This window comes from Galleria mellonella, unplaced genomic scaffold (assembly GCF_026898425.1).
Source record: "Galleria mellonella isolate WM207_F2 unplaced genomic scaffold, CSIRO_AGI_GalMel_v1 utg4031, whole genome shotgun sequence".
NCBI lineage: Eukaryota > Metazoa > Arthropoda > Insecta > Lepidoptera > Pyralidae > Galleria > Galleria mellonella.
The window spans coordinates 274,312-289,050 of record NW_026442096.1 but is presented as its reverse complement, the minus strand read 5'-3'; the positions used below and the strand labels follow the sequence as shown (position 1 = coordinate 289,050).

Sequence of the window (14,739 nt, the reverse complement as noted above, 5' to 3'; positions counted from 1 at the left end):
CTCCGTGGCGGGTGGAGAGCTCCTGAGGTGAATAAAACCAAACAACCTCATGGACAATGAGACAAATAACGAAACAACAAAACCAACATCACAGGCTGCGTCATTGGATGCGCCTGAACATCAATTACCAAAGGCTGCGTCGTCGGATGCGCCTAAACATTCAGAACAAAGGGTTGCGTCTCAGGATGCGCTTAAGCGACAACCGCTCAAGGCTGCGTCCTCCGATGCCCCTAAGTCTAAAAATGCAAATGATGCGCCGAAGAAGGCTGCGTCCAAGGATACGATGAGGAAGGTAGCGGTACGGAATGCGCCAACCCAGGCAGCGTCCCGAGATGCACCATCCACGTCGTTGTCCAAGGATGCGCCGTGCAAGGCAACTCCCTCTACCCGACCAAGGACGGCTACTACAACGGTGGAACCAAGGAAAGACGCACTCCGAGATGCGCCAATTAAGGCTGCGTCAAAGGAAGCGTCCTCCAAGGGAAAACCAGTGGTGCTGACCGAGGCTGTGGCGGAGGGTTTGTCTTCAAAGGCTGCGTCAGATGCAGAAATAGACTATCCAACGATGGATATGTCATCCCTTAAGGATGCCATACAATCACCATCAGACTCAACCTGGAAAACAATAACAAAACCAATGTCGGCCTCTAAGAAGCGGCGCCTTAAAGCCAAAGCGAAGGCAGCGGCACAACGTGCATTGGCAGCAGATGCTGCGAGGCAGATCGCGGGACCGGGTTCTCGCCCAGTGGAAACCAAACCAGTAGGAGAGGTAACATTGGGCGGGCCCTCGGCACCTGCGTCTGTCGGTGCGAGTGCTACGCCTTCCACAGGCATACGCAAGCGCAGCATGAAACCAAGAGGTCGAAAGAAATCAGGTAATAATCAACAAAAACCAGAACCGAGGGTGCAGAAGCGTGCACGTCCAGAGGATTCTGTAACACCGACTGGGGTTGGTAAAAAACCCAAAACCAACAAACCCCGAACGGTGAGAGGAACCGCTGCGTCGTACGCTGAAGCGGCCGCAACCTTCATCGCTAACGAGCTCTGCGTTGCTGTTATGATGGAACCCTTCTCTGACATGACGCAAGAGCAAGCTGAAGGTATTCGGCAAGAAATAGAAGGCAAGCTTCGGGATGAGCTCATGGCGGAACCGGATGCTTCCCTTGAAACTGAACCAAACGATATAAGGTTCCGAGGCCGAGCACATTATGCGGATGGCGTCCTCAAAACCTGGTGCGAGGATGCTTTCACGCTAGCCTGGCTTAATCGGACCGTTCAAAACATGGCCTCACCGGTAGCTAATTCAAAATTGGTTGTCAGGCCACAATCAGCTATCCCAAAGAAAGTACCGTGTCTGCTATTCGTACCGGGTCATACTGGCGACTCAGCTGCACTACGGAAGCTTTTGGCGCGGCAGAACCGCAACTTGAACATTAACTCCTGGACACTGACACACGAGAGGGCCAGATCGGATCCCCCAGGAACCTGTCTGTTCTTCCGGGTGCCGGAAACGGATGCCAATCTGTTAAAGGCCCAGGACAGAAGATTATATTACCTCATGGGGAACATTTATATTCGGTTTCTGGATAAAGATGCTTCCCCACAACCCAATACAAACCCCACGCAACAACCGGAGGAGGCGCGAACCTTGACGCGGAGCGCGACACCTAAGCCGACATTGTCGACGAGGGAAGCTGCGACCGTGCCTGGGCACGCGGAACCCCCGATTGCGATGGAAGTGCAAAATCTGCCTTCTCCGAGATCTATCTCGGATGAAGAGTGCTTTCCGGAAGGGGGGAGAGAGTGAAACCAGCGATGGTGTCCTCTACTCCTCCCCTCTCCGGGAAGACTAAAATCATACAGATCAACCTCCAGCACAGCCAAACTGCAACGGCTTCCTTACGCAGAGTGCTGGAAAACAACACACAGACCATATCGCTGATCCAAGAGCCGTGGATCAGGAAAAACAGGATATGTGGTCTTGGAAACAGCGGAGGAAAACTTCTTCTAGACACCTCCGTAAGTAAACCGAGAACATGTATACTAGTACCGAAACATGTACCAACATTACTAATCAACGAATTCTGTTCAAGGAACCTGACAGTAGTCAGATTAACTAGGACAGAACAGCATCTCCCGGATATTGTCCTTGCCTCCGCATACCTGCCGAGCGACGAGGACATACCAACTCCGGAGCTCAATCTATTGGTCGAGTTTTGTGAGAGGGAGAAGCTGGATCTGGTCATCGCTGCCGACTCCAACGCGCATCATACCCTTTGGGGTAACGGCAAGTGCAATAACAGAGGTGAGGAAATGCTGCATTTTATTTTTAGTAATAACCTTACTCTAATTAACAAAGGTTCTGAACCTACCTTTATAAACGCTCGATCACAAACTATTATAGATTTAACTCTAACGACTGTTGGTATTTCGGAATCTGTTTGTGACTGGCATGTATCCAATGAAATATCATGCTCAGATCATAGATGGATTCGATTCTCCATTAATATGGAGTTACCCAAACCACAGCCTAGACGTATACCTCGAAGGACTGACCAACATAAATTTCTTACACTGGTCAGGGAAAAATTTGACAATCAACTGCTACTACTAGACGATTTAGCGGTAACAGATCTGGACGATAGTGCAAACTACATCACGTCCATTTTAACCTCAAGCTATGAACAGTCCTGTGCCCTAACCACACCACAGTATGGGGAGGCAACACTGGTGGTGTCCAAAATTGGAAAGACACCGTCGTAAGTTAAGGAAATTGTTTAACATAGCCATGAACAAACGGTCACAAGAAGACTGGAATAAATACACAACATCCAAAAAACAATATAAGAAACTCATACGCCAGAGAAAGCAAGAATGCTGGAGGCGTTTTTGTACAAATATAGAAAACAATAACCAGGCGATTAAAGTAAAAGCATGTCTCTCTAATGAGAAAGATCATACAATAGGTTGCCTCAAGAAACCTGATAATAATTATACAAAGAACGACACAGAAACAACCGAATTGCTACTAACCACACATTTTCCAGGTTTCCAGACTACTGCGGAGTGGTCATGGGAACCATACAAGGAAAGGGAAACCAGCAGCTCGGACTGGGAAGTAGCAAACAGAGTTATAGATAAAGAAAAACTACTATGGGCAATCAGTACCTTTCTACCATTTAAAGCGGCAGGCCTGGATGGAATATTTCCAGCCCTTCTGAAATGGAGCGGGAGCGTCATAGCTGACTACTTAGTACAGCTGTTCCGAGCGTGCATAGCTCACCGTTACATACCTTTGAAATGGCGTGAGGTAAAAATTATATTTATTCCTAAACCAGGTAGAGGAGATTACACTGTGGCCAAATCCTTTCGACCCATCAGTCTCACCTCGTTCTTTTTGAAAATTTTGGAGAGACTATGTGACAAAGAGATTAGATGTCAAGTCTCCCTGTGCAAACCTTTACATCCTAACCAACATGCTTACAGTGAAGGCAAGTCAACTGAATCAGCACTTCATAACGTAGTATCCCGAATAGGCAATGCATTGCAATCGAAGCAGCCAACCTTAGGTGCATTTATAGACATCGAAGGGGCATTCGACAAAACAAACTTTGCCAGTATAAGTCGGGCACTAGCTACACATGGAGTAGAAATAACACTTAGAGAATGGATACATAACATGCTTAAACAACGAGCTATACAATTTACTGTAAATACTACCACACGAGGAATCGTCGGTAGGGGCTGTCCACTAGGCGGTGTACTGTCACCACTATTGTGGAATATAGTCGTAAATGAGCTCATAATAGAGCTCAACGATAACAGCCTCTACACGGTAGGTTATGCGGATGATACGAGGTTTGTCCGGAAAGTACGTATAAAAGTTTTTTAAAAATTTTATTTTACAATTATTCAGGTAAATCAATTTTATCCCCTTCAAAGTACTCCCCCTGTGACATAATGCACTTGTGCCAACGCCGTTTCCACTGTGAGAAGGCTCCTTGAAAGTCCTCTGGTTGTAGGTTTCTCAGCTGCCCCGTCGTAGCTTTTTTTATCTCATTTATGTCCCCCAAATGCCGCCCCCGAAGTACCAATTTGGTTTTGGGAACAAGAAGAAGTCACACGGGGCCAAATCCGGCGAATAGGGGGGTGTTCGGTCACCGTAATGGAATTTTTACTCAAAAACTCACGGACAACAAGAGAGGTGTGGGCAGGGGCATTGTCGTGGTGAAGAATCCAACGCCCCTCTCGCGCCAATTCTGGACGAACTCGTGCCACACGAGCTTTGAGGCGTCTGAGCACATCGACGTAGAATTTTCCATCAACTGTCTGGCCTGGAGGGACGAATTCTTGATGGACAATCCCCCGAACATCGAAAAAAACAATCAACATTGTCTTGAACGCTTTCTCGGCCCTCTTTGAATCTTTTTAGCCACTTGTGGACGGTTGGTTCCTTCACAGCATCATCCTCATAAACTGTTCTGAGATCGGCAAAAATTTCACGGCCATTCTTGCCGAGTTTCGAGAGAAACTTGATTACGACGCGCTGCTCTTCAACGGAAGCGGGCTCCATGCCGACGGGGTTTCGTTAAGAGGTAACTTCACAGATGGCGTGACAAGCCAGTTCGCACCGCACGGCGGTCAGACCAGAACTGAAGCATTGTTAGGGACATAAGGAAGGGGTCCTGCGCTTACCTGGCCTCCCCACTTCTCTTTCTCGCATTCCAGAACACTTTTATACGAACTTTCCGGACAGACCTCGTATAGCTGTACTTTTAACAGGAAGCTTCGAAGGTACTCTGTGTGATCGCATGAGAGTAGCTTTTGAAATAATTGAGAGATGGTGCGCACAGCATGAATCCTACAAAAACAGAATTAATCATGTTCACAAATAGAAGAGTTACATGTCCTTACAGACTACCAAAACTCTTCAATACAGAACTGAAACTTAAGAAAGAAGTCAAGTACCTTGGCATAATACTAGACAGTAAATTGCTTTGGAATAAACATCTTGACTACAAACTTAACAAAAGCACAATTGCATTCTACCAGTGCAAAAAGATGCTAGGAAACAAATGAGGTCTTTCGCCAAAAATAACTCTATGGCTGTACAGAGCTGTAATCAGGCCAATGTTGGTCTATGGTGCACTGGTTTGGTGGCCGAGGACAAAACTATCGACCACCGCCGCCAAACTAAAAAGCTTTCAGAGACTGTTTTGCTCTTCTGTCAGCGGCTGCATGAAAACAGCTCCTACAACAGCAATAGAGTTGGCCCTCAACATAACACCCCTAGACCTGCACATACAGCAGGAAGCGGCGTTAGCCGCTATCCGACTAATGCATCTGGATCTATGGGGTAAAAATCACTACAGTCCCCACACTTCTATTCTGAACCAGGCAATCGAATATGAACCTTTGATTGCGGCTCCGTGTGACAGGACTCATAATCATTATATATTTAACAAAAAATACCAAATACAAATTCAAGAAGAGGAAAAGGACCAATCCGGTGTACATGAATTACGCATATACACCGATGGCTCCAAAACCGAGAACGGTTCAGGAGCCGGAGTCTTTTCCTTAGACCTGAATATAAACGTGCACATACCGCTTGGCGTACACAGCTCAATATTCCAATGCGAATGTGTTGCAATAACCGAGGCTGCTGCAGCTGTACATAAGCTAGGAATAAATGGTTTTAGCATTAGATTCTTATCTGACAGCGCAGCAGTACTAAAAGCATTACGAAACAACAAGACAAACAACAAATTGATAATTGAATGCCACCATTCACTGGATAGGATATCTTCCAATAACCGAGTTATCCTCCAATGGATAAGAGGGCACAGTGGATCTTATGGTAACGATGCCGCAGACGAACTGGCTAGAAGAGGCTCAGGAACGAGGGTGGTAGGCCCGTATCCACTTCTTCCTCTTCCGTTCTCGCAATTTCGAATGTGGATTCGTCAAAGATCCGCTGACATACAAAACCAAAGATGGATACAGGCTACTGATTGCAGACAATCAAAATTGGCCGTACCTACGTTGAATCAACGACTATCAAAACGTTTATTACATCTAGATAGAAAAAACCTCAAAATAATGATAGGGACAATAACGGGTCATTGTCCATTAAACAAACATTTATACACAATAGGAGCCACAGACAGCCCTCTATGTCGAGGCTGTTTCGACGCTGAAGAAACGGCTGCTCACGTAATCCTGGAATGTGAGGCTGTGGCCTATCAACGTTTAGAAATCCTCGGAACGGTGAGGTCGCTTCGTGAAGCCTGTGAAGAACCCAGGAAGCTTCTGCGCTTCTGGGCGGAGCTAGGTTGGCTGTACTAGCCACGACTCACACGCACAACGGCCCAAATGAGAGGCTAAGTGCGGAAAACAGAGTCTTTCTTACATTCTTACATTCAACCTAATTTTTTTACTATCTTTGGTCTTTTCTCAAAAATTACAATTAAATTTCATTATTTATTTAAGTTTTTTTTTTATTATATTACATTATTTTTCCATCAACGGAATAAAAAATGAAAAGAAATATTGTTAGCTTTTATTCACTTTTATATTTCATTTTTATCTATCCACATGTTAGCAAAGAGCAGTAGATCATGGAAAAATTTCATTGAATAGTTTCCAGTGTCCACTAACATAAATTTATTGTCAGATTTGGATAGGAACAGAGCATAATAATTCGTTGTTCAATATAAACACTCGTAGTATATTTAAAAAAAAACCGAGTTAAAAATTATTGCAATACGGTTACAGTTTACTGCTATTAGCGACAAGTTTAATGAATTAATAAACTATGTGTAATAACATTTCTTATTTCCGTTATAAAGTTCCCCAGCGGAGAATTTATAGATAAAAAATAACATGAAACTTACTCGTTACAATTTTCCATTAGAAATGTAAGATATTCGTAATGTAATGTACAATGTGTCTTTATATTCATAATAGCTACAATTTATATAGCCGAGTTTTTTTTATTGATCGAGTCTAACGTAATTTCAAATTAACCATTTATTTCTCTTCTTTTTACTCGTATAAGCCGATCTACATATATATATATATATATATATATCTTAGTGATAAGATCGTCTTTTGTATTATTTCATCTAAATTATTAACTGTAATCCTTATTATGGTATCTGGTGCAATAAAGTCTAAATACACAAATATTACACGACTATATGATTAGTTTGCTCATCTAAAACCAGTAGTTTAACAATTCTTCGTAATATGAAATTAAAATTAATATTAAATTTGATGATCATCGATCTAAAAGATATTTTTATGAGGAAAAATGCTCATATAACGAGGACTTCTTTGCCCAGAACTTACATTTATTATAGATGATAGCAAACGCATATAATGTATCCTAATCCTCTTACCTCAGCTTAAATTAGCTTGAACAATGTCAACGCTTTCTATCACAGAATTATTGATAAAGAATGTACAATAACAGCATTTTAAGCTTTATCGATATCAATCGCGGCTTTGACCCCCGGAGGCAGCATCAAATCAACTGTAATAACGGTAACTTCCGCGCAGTGTCCCAAGAGATAATGTAATGCAATATTTGGAGTAACAAATAGCTTGATTCTCATTAGAAGACAATCAATGTCTTAACACTGAGAAGTGGAAGTTAAAAAAAGTGAGAGAAAGAAAAAATAAATAAATAAAATAATTGTATTATACAGATTAGTTACACAATTGTGAGTACTGCTAAAAAGCCTGTGTTTAATATCTATATGCATGTATATGATAACACGAGTACTATATCGCCTCCATTACATAAGAGAGCCTTTTATGTGACTTTTTAGACGACGACTTAACATACACAGAAGCATGAACCAAGTGATAATAAATTTCGACTTGAAAAAAGGAGGTTCTCAATTTGGAGATGTTCTTTTTATGTTTGTAACCTTATAACTCTATCAGATTTGATTTTTTTTTCTTTTGTTTGAAAACATGTACAATTCAGTAGTTTAATTTTAAAATCAAAATAATTGGTTTTGCCACAATTGAATTGTTTTTTTTTGTGGAACGGAATCATAAATTATTGGATGACGACTTGATAAATACAAAAGATCTAAGGATAAATTTGATAATCCAAAATTTTGATTGGGATTTTGTGATTATCGGACCACCGTCAATCGTTATCCGATTGAACTGTCACCGCTGATTCTAATAATAAGTAGTTTCAGTCATCAATATTCTTTAAGCAAATCTGAACCCGTATAACATAATACTGAATTTATTAAAATATCGAAATAGGTATCTACTCTTCGTAATATCGGAAATTTCAAATTACATCGACTTGGAACTTGTTTGGATGCCGCAATGAATAATAATGTCTCACCTCTGTGCCACGGTTTACATTGTAAATCTGCCACGCTGTGTATACAAGCGCGACTTCTAATTAACATTTTAGTAGGGAGTGTATTATTAACGCGTTTTAATTAGAAATTAGATTGTTTAAGTCCTTGTTTATCAATGGATAACCCACTGTCGATCGATCGATCTTGGTGAGCGGTGCATTACGCTCTCTTATTACTTATTACATATATCTCTATGCTAAAACTCACTTCACGTTATACAGAATTATTCTAATATTTTTGATATTTTATAAGCCATCTGATAATACTGATTCAGTTAAATTTTCACTTCCTCTTTATATGCTTTATTTCATTTATTTTCCAACTGATTTCGTATTGCATAGTCTTTTCGAACCTTACATGTTTCCCCGTATCATTTTTAACCGACTTAAAAAAATAAAATACTTACATGTTTCAAATTGCTTTTTTTTTTACTCCAATACGACCATTTTTATCAACGGTATAGCTATTTGTGAAATCGCCGAAAATTTAGATTTTTTTAGTCTCTTAATTTTTCCCATAAATATAGTATATTTTTTTGTCTTTGTCCATCTATTTCTCTGTTAATTGTGGATCGAATTCCAAAATTCTTTTGTTTTCGTTACACAAGGTAAAACGGAGTTTTTAATTCGCTTTTTTATACGTATATTATGTAATATGTTTATAAATTCTAAACTGATTTCGATAACTCTTGTTAGCTCCCGTGTAGCTCTTATATATTCATTTTATCAACGATTAAAATTACCACATTTTCATGGAGACAAATTGTTAATTAAGCATTATACTCTCCCATGAACGCGTTCTGCTAGAATGCTTATTTTTTGCAGTACACGCAATTTCAGCAACATTTATTCAACTTATAATATCTTCCTTGGATATTTAAATTAATATCATATCCATGAAACAGTGCAAGAACCTTAATAACCCATTATTATTCCTTAATATTACACTCTTTCAAATAGCAGTCGTTACTTACAACATTCTGGGCATGAAAAGGAATAGTAACACATAATATTATTATTCTTTCTTAATGGCGCGGATATATATTACGGAAAATCGCTATGGAGCCTCTAGGATAGGATACAATTTTTCAAAGGCTAAAATAAACTATATTGTAACCAGGTATCATATTAGAGTACAGAGCTCGTCAACGTAACATTAATATTTGTACAGAAAAGTTAGGCGTCATATATTTTTATAGGTATATACAGGAGTATAAAAACTAGGAGATCTAAATTGTTTGAAAATTGTCTTGTGTCGTTGTATTATCTGAACGCTACATTGTTATCATAATAATGATTCAGCTTTCACACCTAGTCCCGGATGAAAATATCACAAACGAACGTTCCAGGTTCGTCGGACGAATAAAAACAAAATACAATTTAAGTGCACGGTAAAGATGTAATAAATAACTAATGTTAAATTGACTGCGAAGAGCTTATGGTCTGAAACTCGAAAGAAAAACTAAAAGGGAAATTCGGGCTTCATTCTCATGCTTTTATTTAATGAGAGCGTTAAGAGAAATAAATTGCTTTTCATTGTAATAATTACCCATACAGAAGTTCGAAAACAACAATACATTTGATAAGAAATAATTATTGTTCTAGAGATATGAAATGTTAAGTAATAAATATGGTAGAGGTAAAAGTATTTATATAAAAATAAGAGCTAATACAAAGCACATAGTACCGTTGATGTTTAGTATTTATTTTAAATATAAAAAAAATGTCGGTCTATAATAATGATGGTTATATATATAAATAAATAATTATATTTATACCAAAACGTAAATTATTATTGTGAACTTTAAATATGGATTTTATTTTATAAGTAATGTATATCTATAGGCGTAGAATCTTAGATTTTATAGATAGTGTTTCCATACAAATGCTTCAATAAAAACAGGCTAACCTTAACGTACATGAATTGGACTACAAGATTATAAGTTATTACTTTAAGGTAAGTGGATAAAGGTTACATAAAATATCATTATTGTTATTTGTTTAATTTTCTATAATGTTTAAATTTATTTATATATTTGATTGTTATTCTTTAGTTATTATATTAAGAGTAATACAATCTTGAATATAACAATATTGAAAAAAAATCCTCTCGATTGGAAAATTTTGATTCCATTACGAAGATTTCGAGTATTTGCAACACAGGAAAGAGGCTCTAATTTTTTTATTATGGAGTACACTTTAAAAAACAATCAAGTTAGTTAATTTGAGAATTGGCTGACTAAATGTTCACTTGTTTTTGATACTCCATCTATATAATCTAAGCATTCGATATAATAGCATATTATAAAATTATTTACTGTAACATCATATTTATCTCCGCGACATTATTTTCATAACCGAGATATGATTGATCAGAATAAAAAGTTGCCTATATTTTTCTCCATCATAAATGTTGCGTTTATACCAAATTTCATGACAATGAGTTGAACTGTTAGATAGACGTAACAAACAATCTTATTTTTATTTCTAATATTAGTAAGTACATATAAATTCTATATTACTTATACCTACACGTACATGAATATTTATTATTTATAGAATCTCTACCTAAAAATGTAATATTAGGATACCTAAATAATTTCGTATAGATACTGGAACGTCTTAATAGCTGATAAACATCGAACGTCAAAGTTTACGATTCCATTATCCTAGCTTATTTACCTCTATACAAACACGAAGCACCAATCTACAGCCACAAGTACTATCAGGTAAAGGAATTTGGGGAAGCTATGATACTATTAATCCCGGGGGACAATGTAGTTACCTATGACCCACTTTATCTATATTTCTTGGGGCCACCGGCTCCCTGCCCGATTAGAGCTGCTGATATTGGTTCGAGGAAGCAATTAGGTTAGCTTATAACTTTCTATCTGATATATATATTTTTTTATTTAACAGTATTTTACAATAGAGAAGAATAGGATTGTTAATAAAGGGGACTAACAATTGCTAGTATGGGTAACAGGTCGGCCTCCACGCGGTTCCCCCTGTAAAATCGTAGTTATTTTTAATGAATTCGTCATAATGGTCCAATTGACCTGCTTCATCCTCACTCATCATCCCTCACTAATACCCCGCCAGTGAATATCAATGATCTAACGAGGTTACCATTTGATTATCACATATTAAAAAAAAGTATTTTACAATGTCAACGTCGGGCCCAGTGTTATTAAAAGTAACCGACTTATAGACAAAAAAAGGTATTGAGTTCAAATATAGTCCATACCAACTTATATATCAATTTAAATTTCTGACTAACTCTCCTATGTTGCAATATACCGATAATCAACTAAAGTAATCCAAGTGACAGCGATAGGCTTGCCTCCTACCACGTTATAGGTACTAATATACTTAGCAAGGTGGGAAGGGATTTTTAGTAATACGATATATTAGTCCCATTGCTTGCAATATAACCTGTCAAGTTGACCTCCACGTGGTCCCCCCTGAAAACCATCGTGCTGAAATCCCGATATATTCATCACGATAGGCTAACTGACCTGCATTTTCATTCTCATCTATCCCTCACTGCTGCCCTGCTAGCGTATACCGTTAACGCAGGCAGAGTTATCGTTCGTTATTATTCATTAAAAAAATAAGCTCTGCAAAGTGTGAGTGTATACCACCAACAATAGAGTGTGCGTGCGTGTATGCGTGCGTGCGTGCGTGCGTTCAACGTGCGTATTCGTGTGTTCAGTGAAGCTATAATTAAATAGAATCAACTCAATGTTGTCATACGTTAATGTCATTAGCCAATTTTCAAGTCCTTTTTACTTTTTTGTTGGAGAAAAAGTTTTAAATGCTATCTTATAATTTTGTATACAGCTAATAAACTAGTAACCAAACTAAGTGGCTTAGTAGTTGGACTTAGTTCACCGAATTAAGTTAATGCCTTTACCCACATAAAACGAGCGGGATGTTATATAATCCTATTACTGTTTTTTTAGATTTACGACTTGGAAACATGCTGATGGTCCGCTTGGTGGAAAGCTGTAACTAAACGTCATATATAGAAAGTAAACATTAATAGGATCATAGGCATCACAGAATACACTATTACACCTATGGTATCCCTCATGTGTCGCCACTTCTGAGGACTAACGTGTTGTTTCCGTAATTGTGCTACCGTATCTTTCCGTATTCTATCGTAACTAAAACCTGAAAAGGATGGGTTTTCAATTACATTTAAATTTTGTGTGTTTACATGATATCTTTATCGATTGATGAACGAACTTTTATATTTAAATCATTATTATCATATTAGCCTTTATCTTTCCATTGCTGAATATAGGCCTTTTTTATACTACTGAGGTGTCAATCAAAGCATACGATCCACCTGATAGTAAGTAGGTACCATAGCCTATGAACGCCTGCAATACCAGAGGCATTATCCACCTGACCTGGACTTGACCTGACCTGAAGAAATCTCTTATTCCCTTTTTTGATTAATTTCATACTGTAGTCTCTTGGAAAAAACTTAATAGGGAGCTCATTCCATAACCTAAGCGTTCGTGGAAGGAAACAATTCCGAAATTTTAATTGTTGATCCGGCGTGAAGTATTGCTTCGCTCTATGAAGCACAGTGAGTTTTATTGCCTTCTCCATAAACTACCATAAGGAACGGTTCTGAGGCACCTGCATGCACTGACTTCTTGTAATGCATTTGAGGTCATCACTCTATCCTAGTAAAGGGTTGTCCTATACTACGTTTGCCCGTAAAAAGTCGCTACTTAAAAACTTTCCTCATATATCGTTGGTTCTTCGAGTTGTGAGATCACATTGCCACTTCAGCTTGCTTATCCTTCGGGCTATGTCGGTAGCTTTGTTTTTTTCTTATTTGCGGATATCCTCATTTCAGATTCTGTCACGTAAAGAAACTACGTGTATAGCCCTCTCTATAGCTCACTGAGTAACTTGAAGCTTTTGCATACGGACAACCATGTAGAACTATGTTTCAGCTCCATAGATGATCATTGGCAACATGCACTGGTCATTAACTATTAATGATTGATGAAAAAAAAAATTGAAATATTCAAAATAGAAGAAAGATTTCAAATCATATTTTCTTACAAAGTATAAAAACTATTTTTCCCATAGACACGAATCTCTATTCGATAAAGTGATTGACTAAGTTTCCGGTGCTCGATTTGCCGGCATAAAACTAATATTATTGATATTTGTCCCGTTCACTTTTACAATTCTACTCCGACCGTTGCTTTTATAAGCTATGAGGCTATAAAATTGACCTTGGTCGACAATTTTGGCGGAATTTCGAATACCTATATCAAAAATCTACTGATTCGGCGGATTTTTATAAAGTAATTTTATTACACTGCCTCTTATGGATACGTCATAAAATATATAGAACTTTTTAAATGATTTTAAAAAAAGGAGCTTCTACAATTACTTTTTAAAATTTGCCTTCCATACTTACGATTTTGATAATTCTTTTGCATTCAATTATTTTCAATCAATGATTAATTCTGTTTGTGTACTTTGTGGAGCAGAAAACTGCTTGTTACTGCCGTTGGAACTTAATACAATGCTGTTGCTAATAAATAGTACCTACATACATAATTTTTTGTTGACGTTTAGAAACTTTAATCTGCATATATTTTTAGTATTTTTTCGCAGAGTATACTCGTATATCAAAAAAATTGAGTTACGCAAAGATAGCTATGCTATTGTTACTACTAGCAACTCCTTTTATCTAACGATCACACGCAAAAAATAATCACAAAATCTGGACCATTATGGGAGCTTTCCCTTACGCAGCCTTTTATTGTGTACCTTAGATAAGATGGCTTTGTTTCACGAATCTAGGGATGAAAATGGTCTATTTACTGTTTTAATTTTGTTCTAGTACTAACCAGAGGAATTAAATTAGATATTTTGATTTTGTACTATAATATTTAATTAATGTTACGTTTAACATAGACCTGCAATAACAGTATAATATAGTGTATTTTAAATCTTTATTATTTTTGTGGTTTTTTTATAACTTAGAAAAAGTTTATGGTCAATATCTTTTTTCTTTATTTCTTTTAAAATTTAAAATATAACACGATTGACTTAATATTTTTCAATGATAGAAAACTCCATTAATACACAAAATTATTCGATAATATAGCAGCAGTAATCTCACTCCCTGCCATGTTTGATTCAAATGTGCTCGGCGAAATGTGGTTATGTTATATTACGATCATCGCAATGATTTATTAATAGTCCATAAATATCTCTTACTGCCAATATTAATCAATATTATAGACTATCTACATCTTTCGAAACAATTTAGATTATTAACGGTATTATTTTTTATTGTTTTGATA

General features: G+C 37.8%; 2 protein-coding genes across 2 annotated transcripts; both read left to right on the top strand.

The window, feature by feature from the left end:
* The first annotated feature begins 49 nt into the window (after nucleotides 1-49).
* On the top strand, nucleotides 50-851 carry LOC128201405 (uncharacterized). Its single transcript, XM_052898219.1, has 2 exons — nucleotides 50-769; nucleotides 831-851. The coding sequence occupies exons 1-2, from the start codon at nucleotides 50-52 to the stop codon at nucleotides 849-851; spliced, it is 741 nt and encodes a 246-aa protein (XP_052754179.1).
* A 964-nt stretch (nucleotides 852-1,815) lies between these two features.
* LOC128201404 (uncharacterized) lies at nucleotides 1,816-2,763 on the top strand. Its single transcript, XM_052898218.1, has one exon. The coding sequence runs from the start codon at nucleotides 1,816-1,818 to the stop codon at nucleotides 2,761-2,763; it is 948 nt and encodes a 315-aa protein (XP_052754178.1).
* The last annotated feature ends 11,976 nt before the right edge of the window (nucleotides 2,764-14,739 follow it).

Bases quoted from the DNA above. Each gene is read 5' to 3' on its own strand.
- LOC128201404 (XM_052898218.1), top strand. From the start codon at position 1,816: ATGGTGTCCTCTACTCCTCCCCTCTCCGGGAAGACTAAAATCATACAG.
- LOC128201405 (XM_052898219.1), top strand. From the start codon at position 50: ATGGACAATGAGACAAATAACGAAACAACAAAACCAACATCACAGGCT. The intron at 770-830 runs GTAACATTGGGC...CGCCTTCCACAG, and splicing joins AAACCAAACCAGTAGGAGAG to GCATACGCAAGCGCAGCATG.